Source organism: Antechinus flavipes, chromosome 4 (genome assembly GCF_016432865.1).
Source record: "Antechinus flavipes isolate AdamAnt ecotype Samford, QLD, Australia chromosome 4, AdamAnt_v2, whole genome shotgun sequence".
Lineage (NCBI taxonomy): Eukaryota > Metazoa > Chordata > Mammalia > Dasyuromorphia > Dasyuridae > Antechinus > Antechinus flavipes.
Window position 1 is genome coordinate 199,247,020 of NC_067401.1, and position 14,143 is coordinate 199,261,162.

Consider the following 14,143-nt stretch of genomic DNA (forward strand, 5'->3'; position numbering starts at 1 on the left):
ATAACATGCTGTTCCAAACTGCTCTCCGGAATGGGTGGATTTGTTCACAGTTCCACCAACAATGAATCAGTGTCCCAGTTTTCCAATATCACCTCCAACATTGGTCATTATTGTTTCCTATCATCTTAGCCAATCTTATAGGTGTGTAGTGATATCTCAGAGTTGTCTTAATTTGCATTTCTCTGATCAATAGTAATTTGGAGCATCTTTTCATGTGACTAGAAATAGCTTCAATTTCTTCATCTGAAAATTGTCTGTTCATATTCTTTGACCATTTATCAATTTGAAAATGGCTTGAACTATTACAAATTAATGTCAATTCTCTATATATTTTAGAAATGAGGCCTTTATCAGATCCTTTGAATGTAAAAAAATGTTTTCCCAGTTTATTGCTTCCCTTTTAACTTGTCTGCATTAGTTTTGTTTGTACAGAAACTTTTAAACTTAATATAATCAAAGTTATCTATTTTGTGATCAATAATGATCTCTAGTTCTTCTTTGGTCACAAATTCCCTCCTCCTCCACAGGTCTGAGAGGTAAACTATCCTATATTCTTCTAATTTATTTATAATCTCATTCTTTATGCCTAGATTATGAACCTATTTTGACCTTATCTTGGAGTATGGTGTTAAGTGTGGGTCCATGCCTAGTTTCTGCCAAACTAAATTCCAATTTTTCCAGCAGTTTTTGAAAAACAGTGAATTCTTATCCCAAAAGCTGGGGTCTTTGGGTTTGTCAAACATTAGATTATTGAAGTTATTGACTATTTTGTCCTGTGAATCTAACCTATTCTACTGATCAGCCAGTCTATTTCTTAGTCAGTACCAAATGGTTTTGATGACTGCTGCTTTATAGTATAGTTTTAGATCTGGTACAGCTAGGCCACCTTCATTTGCTTTTCTCTTCATTAATTCCTTTGAAATTCTTGACCTTTTGTTCTTCCAGATGAATTTTGTTATTTTTTCTAGGTCAGTAAAATAGTTTTTTGGGAGTTTGATTGGTATAGCACTAAATAAATAGATTAGTTTAGGGAGTATTGTCATCTTTGCTATATTTGCTCAACCTACCCAAGACCACTTGATATTTTTCCAATTGGTTAGATCTGACTTTATTTGTGTGAAAAGTGTTTTGTAGTTTTGTTTATATAGTAACTGGCTTTCCCTTGGCAGATAGATTCCCAAATATTTTATACTATCAACAATTATCTTAAAGGGAATTTCTCTTTGTATCTCTTGTTGTTGGATTTTGTTAATGATGTATAAGAATGCTGATGATTTATGTGGATGTATTTTGTATCCTGCAACTTTGCTAAAGTTGTGAATTATTTCTCATAGCTTTTTAGTTGATTCTCTGGCGTTCTCTAAGTATACCATCATATCATCTGCAAAGAGTGATAATTTGGTGTCCTCATTACTTACTCTAATTCCTTTAATCTCTTTTTCTTCTCTTCTTGCCAAAGCTAGCATTTATAAAACAATATTTCTAATACAATACAATTAATGGTGATAGTGGGCAACCTTGTTTTGCCCCGATCTTACTGGGAATGGTTCCAGTTTATCCCTATTACATATGATGCTTGCTGATGCTACTGACTATTTAAGGAAAAGTCCTTTTATTCCTATACTTTCTAGTGGTTTTAATAGGAATGGGTATTGGATTTTATCAAATGCTTTTTCTGCCTCCATTGAGATAATCATTTGTTTTTTTTGTCAATTTGGTTATTGGTATAGTCAATTATGCTAATAGTTTTCCTAATATTGAACCAGCCTTGCATTCCTGCAAGTAAATCCTACTTGGTTGTGGTGTATTGTCCTGGGGATAATTTTTTGTAGTCTCTTGGCTAATATTTTATTTAAGATTTTTGCATCAATATTCATTAAGGAGATTGGTCTTTCTGTTTTCATCCTACCTGGTTTAGGTATCAATACCATGTTTGTGACATAAAAGGAATTTGATAGGAGTCCTTCATTCACTATTTTTTCAAATAGTTTATATAGTATTGGAGTTCATTGTTCTTTAAATGTTTGGTAGAATTCATATGTAAGTCCATCTGGTCCTGGGGATTTTTTCTTAAGAAGCTGATTGATTGCTTGTTCTATTTCTTTTTCTAAAATAGGATTATTTAAGTAATTTATTTCCTCTTTTGTTAATCTGGGCAATTTATTTTTGTAGGTATTCCTACATTTCACTTACGTTATCAAATTTATTGGTATAAAGTTGGGTAAAGTAACTCCTAATTATTTCTCTAATTTCCTTTTCATTTGGTGGATACGTCTCTCTTTTCATTTCTGAGATAACAATTTGATTTTCCTCTTTCTTTCGTCTAATCAAATTAACTAAATTTTTTTGTTGGTTTTTCCATAAAACCAACTCTTAGTTTTATTTTTTGATTCAATAGTTTTTTTTACTTTCAATTTTATTGATCTACCCTTTCATTTTTAGAATTTCAAATTTGGTATTTGTTGGGGGGGGGGGAGAGGGTTTAATTTGTTCTTTTTCCAGCTTTTTTAGTTGCAAGCCCAATTCATTGATCTTCTTTTTCTCTATTTTATGCAAATAAGTGTCTAAAGATATAAAATTTACCCTTATTACCTCTTTGGCTGTATCCCACAAATTTTGGCATATTGTCTCATTATTGTCATTCTCTTGGATGAAATTATTGATTGTGTCTATGATTGGCTGTTTCACCTATTCATTCTTTAGAATGAGATTATTTGGTTTTCAATTACTTTTTCTTCTATTTTCTCATGGCCTTTTATTGAATATAATTTTTATTGTATTGTGATAGGAAAAAAATGCATTTACTATTTCTGCCTTTCTGCATTTGATTTTGAAGTCTTTATGTCATAATATATGGTCAATTTTTATGTAGGTTCCATGAGCTGCTGAAAAGAAAGTGTACTCCTTTCTTTCTCCCTTCAATTTTCTCAAAAAATCTATCATACCTAGCTTTTCTAATATTGTATTTACCTCTTTAACTTCTTTCTTATTTATTTTGTGGTTTGATTTATCTAGTTCTGAGAAAGCAAGACTGAAATTTTTCACTAGTATAGTTTTGCTATCTGTTTCTTCTTGCAATTCTCTTAACTTCTCATTTAGGAATTTAGATGCTACACAACTTGATGCATATATATTTAATATTGATATTGCTTTATTATCTATGGTACCCTTTGGCAAGATATAATTTCTTTTCTTTTCTTTTTTAATTAGATCAATTTTTGCTTTTGCTGGATCTGAGGTCAGGATGGCTACCCCTGCTTTTTTTATTTCACCTGAAGCATAATAATAGATTCTGCTCCAGCCTTTTACTTTTACTCTTTATCTATCACTCTGCTTTAAATATGTTTCTTATAAACAACATATTGTAGGATTCTGGCTTTTAATCCAGTCTGCTATCTGCTTAAGCTTTATGGGAGAGTTTACCCCATTCACATTTACAGTTAAAACTACTAATTCTGTATTTTCTGCCATCTTATTAATCCCAAATCATAATTTCCTCTTTCCTTTTCCTCTTTCCCTCCTCCCCAGTATTTTACTTATGAGCACTACTTGCCTTAAGCAATCCTCCCCCTTTAGAGAACCTCTCCCTTTCTTATACTTTTCCCCTACTATTTCTGTTTTCCCTTCTATTAGCCTACCTCATCCCTTTTCTCCTTTCTCTTCCCACTTTTCTATAGGATGAGAGAAGTTTCTTAGTGAAACCAAATATATTTAATATTCTTTCTTTGAACCGAATCTGATAAGAGTAAGATTCACACAATAATCATCACCCTCCTTTCTTTCCCTCAATTATAATAGATTTTCTTTGCCTCTTCCTGAGATGTAATTTCCCTCATTATACCTCCACTTTCCCCTTTTTTTCTGTTACAATCCCCTTTCCACCTTTAGTTTCTTTTTTTACATTATATTATATTATAATATTAATATATTAATATTGTATTTATATTATAATAATATAATATATTATTATAATATTATATAATAATATATTATATTATATAATATAAAATATGTAATATTTTATATTATAAATTATTTTATATTATATAATTATATTATATTATTTATATTATATATTATAAAATCAGATGTACTCTTCCATAACAAAAATACAGTTCTCAAGAGTTTTTTTTTCTTTTTATCTTTTTATGCTTCTCTTGACTTCTATATTTGGAAGTTAACTTTTTTGTTTAGCTTTAGTCTTTTCATCAAAAATAAACGGAATTCACCAGTTTCGTTGAATGTTCATCTTTTTCCCTGAAAGAAAATGCTCTGTTTAACAGGGTAATTTATTCTTGGCTGCATTCCAAGTTCCTTTGTTCTTTGGAATATCAGATTCCAGACCCTTTGATCCTTTAAAGTGGAAGCTGCTAGGTCCTGAGTAATCCTTATTGTGGCTCTTTGGTATTTGAATTGTTTCTTTCTGGATGCATGTAATATTTTTTCCTTGATCTGATAGTTCTGAAATTTAGCCATGATATTTCTTGGGGTCTTAATTTTGGGATCTCTTTCAGGAGTTGTTCAGTGATCCATTAATCCTTAGATTGCCTCTCCTAGATCTATTTTCCAGGTCGGTTCTTTTCCCAATTAGGTGTTTTTACATTTTTTTCTATTTTTTCATTTTTTTGGTTTTGCTTGACTGATTCTTCTTGTCTCATTGAGTCATTTATTTCCGTTTGTTCAATTCTGAATTTTCATGAATTATTTTCTTCATTTACTTATTTACTTCTTTTTGTATTTGTCCAATTGAATTTTTCAATGCGTTGTTCCATTTCAAAAATTCTGTTTTTTAAGGAGTTATTTTCTTTTTCATTTCACAAATTCTGTTTTTAAGTAGTTATTTTCTTTTTCTTTTTCACAAATTCTGTTTTTCTGAGAGTTCCTTTTTCCATTTTATCAAATCAATCTTTTTATAAGTTATATGCCTTTTCCAAACCCTCTTGAAAAGTTTTCATTTCCTTTCCACATTTTTCTTCTAACTCTCTTTGAAGATACTTTTTAATTTCTTCTACAAGAGCCTTGTGGGGACCACACCCCCTTATATCACCTTTTGGGGCTTCATCTGGAAACAATCTGCCTTTAGTCTCCTCAGGATTTGATATCTGTTCTTCTCTTTCACCATAAAAGCTGTCTATTGTCAAGAGTTTTCTTTACTTTTTTACTAAATTTTTTTTTTTAAGTTAATGTCTGCTTTTAGGGCAGGGAAGGTTTTCCAAGTTTCCTCTCTAAGTGGCAACTTCCTCTTTAAGCAGCTGCGGCTGTGCTGGGTCAGTGCTGATTTATTCCTGGTGCTGGGTGAGCGTGGCCAGTTCCTCTGAGTTTCTGGTGTTTCAGGGTTCACTGTTGATCTTTTTGTTTGTGTTGGATGTTTTATAACTTCTCTGCTAATCTACTGGCTTGCAACCAGGGCAGAGTGGCCAACACTGCTATAAATTCCTGTAGATTCCTCCTTGTAGATTTTCTGCCATGCAGAATGTACACCACCTTGTAGAGTCTATACCACCCCAGGACTCTGCACTGTCTGTGCTGAAGTTTGTACTCAGCTGTTTGTACTTAGCTGTCACGCTCCCATTTCCAATTGAAACAGATCTTTTCTGGTGATCTTTGAAATTATCTTCTGCTGGTAATTTGTTACACTCCCAGTATTTGTGGGTTCTGCTGGTGTAGAGCTAATTCAGAGGCTGGATTTGCTAATTAATAAGAGATTTGTAGAAGGTCAGAAAGAAACGTGTGTTCTCTCTATCATGTTGGCTCTGCCCCCGGAAGTCCTCCTACAATTCATTTTCTAGATGTTTAGAACCATTGATGTTAATCTATTAAGTATTTTTTTCTTTGTCTTCTCTAGGTCCAATGAAATTAGCTTTGTCTATTGAAGCTAAGGCATGGAAGATGTTACTCTGTCGATACTTGAATGAAGAATACAAAAAGAAAATGACTGACATGATAACATTTATAAATGAATACTTAAAAAAATTATCTAGGCCCATTCGTGACTTAGATGATGTCAGATTTGCAATGGAAGCCTTGGCCAATATACGTGATAATGAAATACAAATGGACATGACATTAGGACCTATTGAAGTAAGAAATTTAAATTTTTGAAATAATATTTTGAAAGTAGAGGTATTTTTCTTGAAAGCTATAAACTAACACTAGCATCATCTTACACAAGGGCACTGAACCTCAACTCCCCTGTGAAGATTAGAAGTAGACAATTTCAGAATAACTACTAGATGGCAAGCTTTATCTTAACCTTTAAAGCTGATGCCAGGGATTGCTCCACTTCAAGAGCAGCCCTTGCTATGGTATTTTCCCAGCAGCAATAGTTACCTGATTACTAGTCTTCTTGCTTTTGTATGGTCAGTTGCTCTTACCTAAGTCATTCTACATTTCTTCACCATAAGCATGGACTTAGATAGCTAATTTGTGTTTTCCCACGGGGTGAGAGAATATTTATCCATAGGTGCTATTGTAACAATTTTTCATCTTTGTTTCCTTTTATTAATTTTTATTAATTGGGGTGTAGAGAGATTAGGGCCTTTTCTCCCCATTAGGAGCTCATTAAGTTGATTGAAACCTCTCCCATAGATATTAAAATTTTCTTAAGGCCTCAAACATTCCTCAGATAAAAAGCTAAAATAATAGAGTCTGGTTTTCCCAAGTAATTTGACTTGAATTAGGATTTATCTGTTCATGATTCACATGTAAATATTCTCTCTTAAACAGTCTATTGTGAACTCTCAATGTAATTTAATCTGTAAAATGATTCAGTTTACCCAAAGAGTTTATTTAACTATATTTGTTTCCTTAGAGCAGGAGTCTTCAAACTATGGCCCGCGGGCCAGATGCAGTAGCTGAGGACATTTATCTCCCTCACCCAAGGCTATGAAGTTTCTTTATTTAAAGGCCCACAAAACAATTTTTTTGTTTTTATTATAGTCCATCCCTCCAACAGTCTGAGGGACAGTGAATTGGCCGCCTATTTAAAAAGTTTGAGGACCCCTGCCTTAGAGGATGTATCAAATTATGATTCTGCTTAACTATATTTGTTTAACTTTTTATGATAATTGAAGGAAATGGTGAAAGCTGTCTTTTTTTTTAATAGTCTAAAAGAAATATACAAGATTGCAATATGTAAAAGAATTCTATGTCAGTCACTGACATAATTCTGTCTATTAAAAAAATCTCTACGATAGAATCCTAATTTTTGTTCAGGATTATTTTTCTACCTTTTGAACCTGTACTTAAGCATAATAAAAGAAGGGTTTTTTAGCTCTAATTTTTGCACTGTGGTAGATTTTATTTTGTCAGCAGTTAATTTACTACACAAACTCAAAGGAAATATTTGTCCCATAACATTATTCATACATGACAAGAAAAGCTCATTTTCTTAGGATTTTTTGGAATACCTTTTTGGCTTCCTTTAGCACAGGGCCATAGTTTTTCACATCTTTTTCAATATTTTTGTAAATATCTTAGAAATGAAAATTTTTCCTTCTTGTTCTAGGAAGCTTATACCATTTTAAATAGATTTGAAGTTGAGGTAACAAAAGAAGAATCTGAAGCAGTTGATACACTAAGATACTCATTTAATAAATTACAAAGCAAAGCTGTAAGTACAGATTTAATTATATCTTTTTTTGCTTATCATTAGACATGACCATGTATTACACTGTTTTGTTAAATATTAACTATTTAAAATTTGGTAGAAGTTCCTATCTTACAGGTCAATTACATTAAAATGAATTTTCAGAGGAGTGTATATGTTGTTGTTGTTTTTTTTTTTTTTTTTTTTTGCTTGCACTAGAATTTTGTGGCATTGATTTATAAGGGCCGTGTTAGACTGTTAAAATACTCAGTGAGTTCAGAATTTTAAAAATAAATTGCTAAGATTACTAACTTCAGAAGAAGGAAGAAAAAAGAGTTTATTTAAAAAGGCAGAATTCTTTGGCTCCTATTTTGTTTACATCTTTTCTATAATCTTCTTAAAATCCTATTCCAGTGCCTTTTCCTTCCCCTTCCTTTTTTCCTTCCCTCCTTCTCTCCTTTACCTCCTTTATTCCTTCCTTTATCCCTGTCTCTCTATCTCTCTGTGTGTCTGTGTCACTTTCTGAATTGAGCTCATTTGCCCCTCCTCAGGCAACATGATCCCTCCTGGGAATGACACCTAATGGAATTCAGTTCCATTGCAGCTCAGATTTTCATGCACAGTCCTTAAGCAATGGCCTCCCTAGCATATGCTATCACAACTAGTTTCAATATTTCATTTTAGCATCAGAAGGCTAAGGTAGTGGAATGGAAGCTCTAAAAACTTCTGCCATGCTGAAAAACCTTTGAAGACAGCTTCAGAAATAGATTGAATCTCACTTTTAAGGATTAATAATGGACAGGAATTTTAAAAAGGGGATGGTTGGTTACCTAATAAAGAAAGTTTTGTCCAAGCCAATGCACAAAACAATGATAAAAAATGTAAATTGTTTTCAATCCTCTGTGGCCTCTTTTACTTTGTCAATGACAGTGACATATAGTGGCAGGAATTGGGCAGAAGCGATAAGAATTTTATGGTATTAGGCTCCCCCAAAATTTCAGTTTGGCAAATGACAAATTCTTGATTAATGACAAGTAGACTTATTGCCAAAGAAATTGAATCATATAAAATCTTTCCTTTAATTTTTTTTAACTAGTATTTAATTTTTTTCTAATTACATGTTAAGAAAAATTTTAGCATTCATTTTTATAAGAATCTTAGTTCCAGATTTTTCCCTCTCACCTTGTCTTCCTTCTTTCCCTTCTTCCAAGGATGGTAGGCAGTTTAAAATAGTTTATATGTGTGCTATCAAGTAAAATATATTTCCATATTAGTCACAGTTGTGACACAGAAAGAAGAATCAAATACAAAGAAAAAAGACCTAAAGTAAGCAAAAAAAAAAATGCTTTGATCTACATTCAGAGCCCACCAGTTCTTTATCTGATTATGGATGATATTGTTCTCCATGAGTCATTTGTACTTGGATCATTGTATAGTTGACAAGGACTTAAGTCAATCATAGTTGATCATCATACAGTGTTGCTGACGCTGTGTACACTGTTTTCTGGTTTTACTCATTTTATTTCTCATTGGTTCATAGAAGTGTTTCTAAGTTTTTTTCTGAAATTTGCTTGTTCATCATTTTTTACTACACAATAGTATTTGATTACATTCACAATAATTACCACAGCTTGTTTTGCCATTCCTCATTTGATGGACATTCTGTCAATTTCCCAATGTTTTGCCATTGCAAAAAGAACTGTTATAAGTATTTTTTCCATATAGGTTCTTTCCCCTTTTTATTATCCCTTTGTGATACAAATCTAGTGGATTTGCTGGATCAAAGGATATACCCAGTTTGATTGCTCCTTTGGACATAGTTCCAAATTGCTCTCCAAAATGGTTGGATCAGTTCACAACCTCACCAACAGTACATTAGTGTCTCAGTTTTCCCTCATCTCCTAATATTTATCACTTTTTTTTTGTCTTATTGGCCAATTTGATAGGTGTAAGGTAGTACCTCAAAATTGCTTTAATTTGCATTTTAATTAATAATGATTTATAATATTTTTAATATGACTAGAAATTACTTTAATTTTATTGTCTGAAAATTGTTCATATCCTTTGATCATTTATCAATTGGGGAATGGCTTGTATGCTTATAAATTTGACCCAGTTTTCTATATGCTTGAGAAATGAGGCCTTTATCAGAGACACTTACTAAAAAGATTGTTTTCCAGCTTTGTGCTTTTCTTTTTATCTTGGTTATATTGTTTTTGTTTGTACAAAACCTTTTTGATTTAATATTATCAAAATTATCTAATTTGCATTTGGTAATGTTCTCTTTCTCATTTGGTCATGGATTCTTCCCCTTCAGTAGATCTGACAGATTGACTATTCCTTCCTCTTTTAATTTGCTTATATCACCCTTCGTGTCTAAACCATGCACCCATTTTACCTTATATTGGTATATTGTGTGAGATGTTGCACTATATCTAGTTTGTATCTTTTTTCCCCCCAGTTTTCCCAGCAGTTTTTGTCAAATAATGAATTCTTATCCCAAAAGCTGGGGTCATACATTGCTATGGTCATTTATTAAAGTATCTTGTATACCTAATCTATTCCACTAAAACACCACTCTTTTAGCCAGTACCAGATAGTTTTGATGATTACTGCTTTTTAAATATAGTTTGAGATTTGGTATTGTTTAGTCACTATCCTTTGTATTATTTTTTATTAGTTCCCTTAATATTCTTGACCTTTGGTACTTCCAGATGAATTTTGTTATTTTTTTCTAGCTATAGTTTCTTGGTAGTTTGATTGCTATGCATAAGTAATTAAGTAAATTAATAAATAATATAAGTAAATTAATTTAAACAGAATTGCATATTTATTAAATTGGCTTGGCTTAAATTATGAACAATTGATATTTCCCCTGTTGTTTGGATCTGACTTTATTTGTGTGGAAAGTGTTTTGTAATTGTTTTAATATAGTTTCTGGATTTGTTTTGGCAAATAGACTCCTAAATGCTTTATATTGTTTACCCTCATTTTAAATGAAATTTCTCTTTCTATTTCTTCTGCTAGGCTTTGTTGGTCATATAAAGAAATACTGATGATTTATGTGGGTATATTCCATATCCTGCAACTTTTAAATTTGTTTATTATTTCAAATAATTTTAGTTGCTACTTCAGAATTTTCTTAAGTATGCCATCATATCATCTGCAGATAATGATAAATTTGTTTTTTCATTGCCTATTCTAATTTCTCCTATTATTATAACTAATATTTCTAGTACTATATTGAGTAATAGTGGTGATAATGAGCAACCTTGCTTCATCCCTGATCTTTATGGGAAGGCTTCTAGCTTATTCCCATTATTATCAATGCTTGCTGAGGCTTTTAGTTAGATATATTGTTTATCATTTTAAAGAATGCTCCCCTTTATTCCTATGCTTTGTAGTGTTATTAACAGGAATGGGTGCTGTATTTTGTCAAATAGTTGCTGTATTTTCAACATCTATGAAGATAATTATATAAAGTCTCTTGATTTTCTTATCGATATGGTTAATTATGTTAATGGTTTTCCTAATATTGAACCAATGCTGCATTCCTGGTATAAACCCTACCTTGTATATACTATATTATATGATTTTTGTGATATATTATTTTAATTGCCCTGATAGTATTCATTAGGAGAATTGGTCTATAATTTTCTTTCTTTGTTTTAGCGCTTTCTGGTTTAGATATTGGCCTCATATTTATGTCATAAAAGGAGTTTGGTGGGATTCCTTCTTTATCTATTTTTCCAAATAGTTTACAGAGTGTGTTGAAATTAATTGTTTGTTAGAATACATTCATAAACTCATCTGAGCTTGGGGATTTTTTCCTAGGAAGTTTATTAATGGCTTGTTTGGTTTCTTTTTCTATGGAGTAATTTAGGCTTTCTGTTCCCCTATCTGCTAATCTAGATTATTTACATTTTTGTAAAAACTGAATTGATATACTTAGAGAATCCTAGAGAATCAGCTAAAAACTACTAGAAACAATTAACAACTTTAGCAAAGTTTCAATATACAAAATAATTTTATACAAATAATCAGCATTTCCATGTGTTACCAACAAAGTCCAGCAGCAAAAGATACGGAGAAAAATTCTATTTAAAATAACTGTAGATAATATAAAGTATTTGGAAGTTTACCTGCCAAGACAAAATCAGGGACTTTATGAACACAATTACAAAACACTTTCCATGCAAAATCAACAATTGGAAGACTATCAAATGCTCAGGGGTAGACCAAGCTAATAAAATAAAAATTTAGTTTTACCTAAATTAATCTACTTATTCAGTATCATACCAATCAAACTGATAAGAAACTACTTTAAAGAGCTAGAAAAAAATAATAACAAAATTCATTTGGAAGAACAAAAGGTCAAGAATTTCAAGGGAATTAATTTAAAAAGGGAAATGAAGGTGGCCTAGCTATATCAGATCTAAAACTATATTATAAAGTAGCAGTCATAAAAACCATTTGGTACTGGCTAAGGAACAGAGTAGTTGATCAGTGGAACAGGTTAGATTCACAGGACAAAATAATCAATGATTATAGTAATCTAGTATTTAATAAATCCAAAGACCCCAGCTTCTAGGATAAAAACTCATTACTTGACAAAAATGGTTTGAAAAGTTGGAAAACCGTATGGTAGAAACTAAGCACTGACCAATACCTAACATCCTACGTCAAGATCAGCTTGAAATAGGTTCATGATTTAGATATAAAGAGATGCTATAAGCAAATTAGAAAAACAAAAGACAGTATCTCTCAGATCTGTAGAGAAGGAAGAAATTTGTGGCCAAAGAAGTACTAGAGAACATTATGAAATGTGAATTGGATAATTCTGATTATATTAGACTAAAAAGGTTTTATACAAACAAAACCAATGCAACCAGGATTAGAAGGGAAGCAGAAAGCTGGGGGAAAAGTTCTAATAAAGGCCTCATTTGTAAAATATATAGAGAATTGACTCAAATTTATAAGAATATAAATCATTCCTCATTTCTAAAATATATAAAGAATTAACTCAAATTTATAAGAATTCAAGCCATTCTCCAATTGATAAATGGTCAAAGGATATGAACAGACAATTTTCAGATGAAGAAATTGAAACTATTTCTAGTCATGTGAAAAGATGCTTCAAATCACTATTGATCAAAGAAATGCAAATTAAGACAACTCTGGGATACCACTACACACCTGTCAGATTGGCTAAAAAGATAATAATAAATATTGGAGGGAATGTGGGAAAACTGGGACATTGATGCATTGTTGGTGGAATTGTGAATATATCCAGCCATTCTGGAGAACAAATTGGAACTATGCTCAAAAAGCTAACAAATTGTGCATACCCTTTAACCTAGCGGTGTTACTACTGGGAGATTTTAACGAAGGGAAAGGGACCTGTATGTGTAAGAATGTTTGTGGCAGCCCTGTTTGTAGTGGCCAGAAACTGGAAACTGGGTGGATGCCCCTCAATTGGAGAATGGCTGAATAAATTGTGACACATGAATGTTATGGAATATTATTGTTTGGTAAGAAATGACCAGCAGGATGATTTCAGAGAGGCCTGGGAAGACTTACATGAATTGATGCTGAGTGAAATGAGCAGGACCAGAAGATCATTATACACGGTAACAGCAAGATGATGATCAATTTCGATGGGCATGGTTCTCTTCAACAATGAGATGAGACAGTTCCAATTGTTCAGTGATGAAGAGAGGCATATACACTCAGAGAGAGGCCCGTGGGAACTGTGTGTGAACCATAACATAGCATTTTCACGCTGATGTTTATTTGCATTTTGTTTTCCTTCTTAGTTTTTTTTCTTTCTAGATCTGATTTTTATTGTGCAGTAAAATAACTATATAAATATGTATACATATATTGGATTTAACATATATTGGATTAAAATATTTTAACATATTTAACATGTATTAGACTATCTGCCATCTAGGGAAGGGGTTAGGAAGAAGGAGGGCAAAATTTGTAACAAAGTTTTGCAAGGGTCAATATTGAAACATTGCCCATGCATATGTTTTGTAAATAAAAAACTTTAATAAAAAAACAAACAAAAAAGCATTTCATATATGATGAAAGAATTTTTTAAAAAACAAAGAATATAAGCCATTGTCCAATTGATAAATGGTCAAAGGATATTGACAAACAATTTTCAGATGAAGAAATTAAGACTATTTCTAGTCATATGAAAAAAATGCTCTAAATCACTATTGATCAAAGAAATGCAAATTAAGACAACTCTGGGGTACCACTACACACATTCAGATTGGCTAAGATAACAAGAAAAGATAATAATAAATGATGAAAGAATAAATGAGTTTGAGATAACTGGGACACTGATACATTGTGACTGGAGTTGTGAACTGATCCAGCTACCTTTTGATCCAACAGTACTTCTCTATTGGGCTTGTATCCCAAGGAGATCTTAAAACTTGGAAAAGGACCCATATGTGCAAAAAGGTTTGTAACAGCCCTTGATGTAGTGGTAAGGAACTAGAAATTGAGTGGATGCTCATGAGTTAGGATATGGATGAATAA

The 14,143-nt window shown here is 31.9% G+C and overlaps 1 protein-coding gene across 1 annotated transcript in view; it reads left to right on the plus strand.

Moving 5' to 3' along the window:
- The window catches only part of DNAH8 (dynein axonemal heavy chain 8), a 402,529-nt gene that overhangs the window by 176,172 nt on the left and 212,214 nt on the right, over window positions 1–14,143 (plus strand). Inside the window, exons 28-29 of the mRNA XM_051996876.1 lie at window positions 5,846–6,081; window positions 7,508–7,612. Coding sequence (XP_051852836.1) covers window positions 5,846–6,081; window positions 7,508–7,612 — 341 coding nt within the window. The remainder of the gene's footprint in view (window positions 1–5,845; window positions 6,082–7,507; window positions 7,613–14,143) is intronic.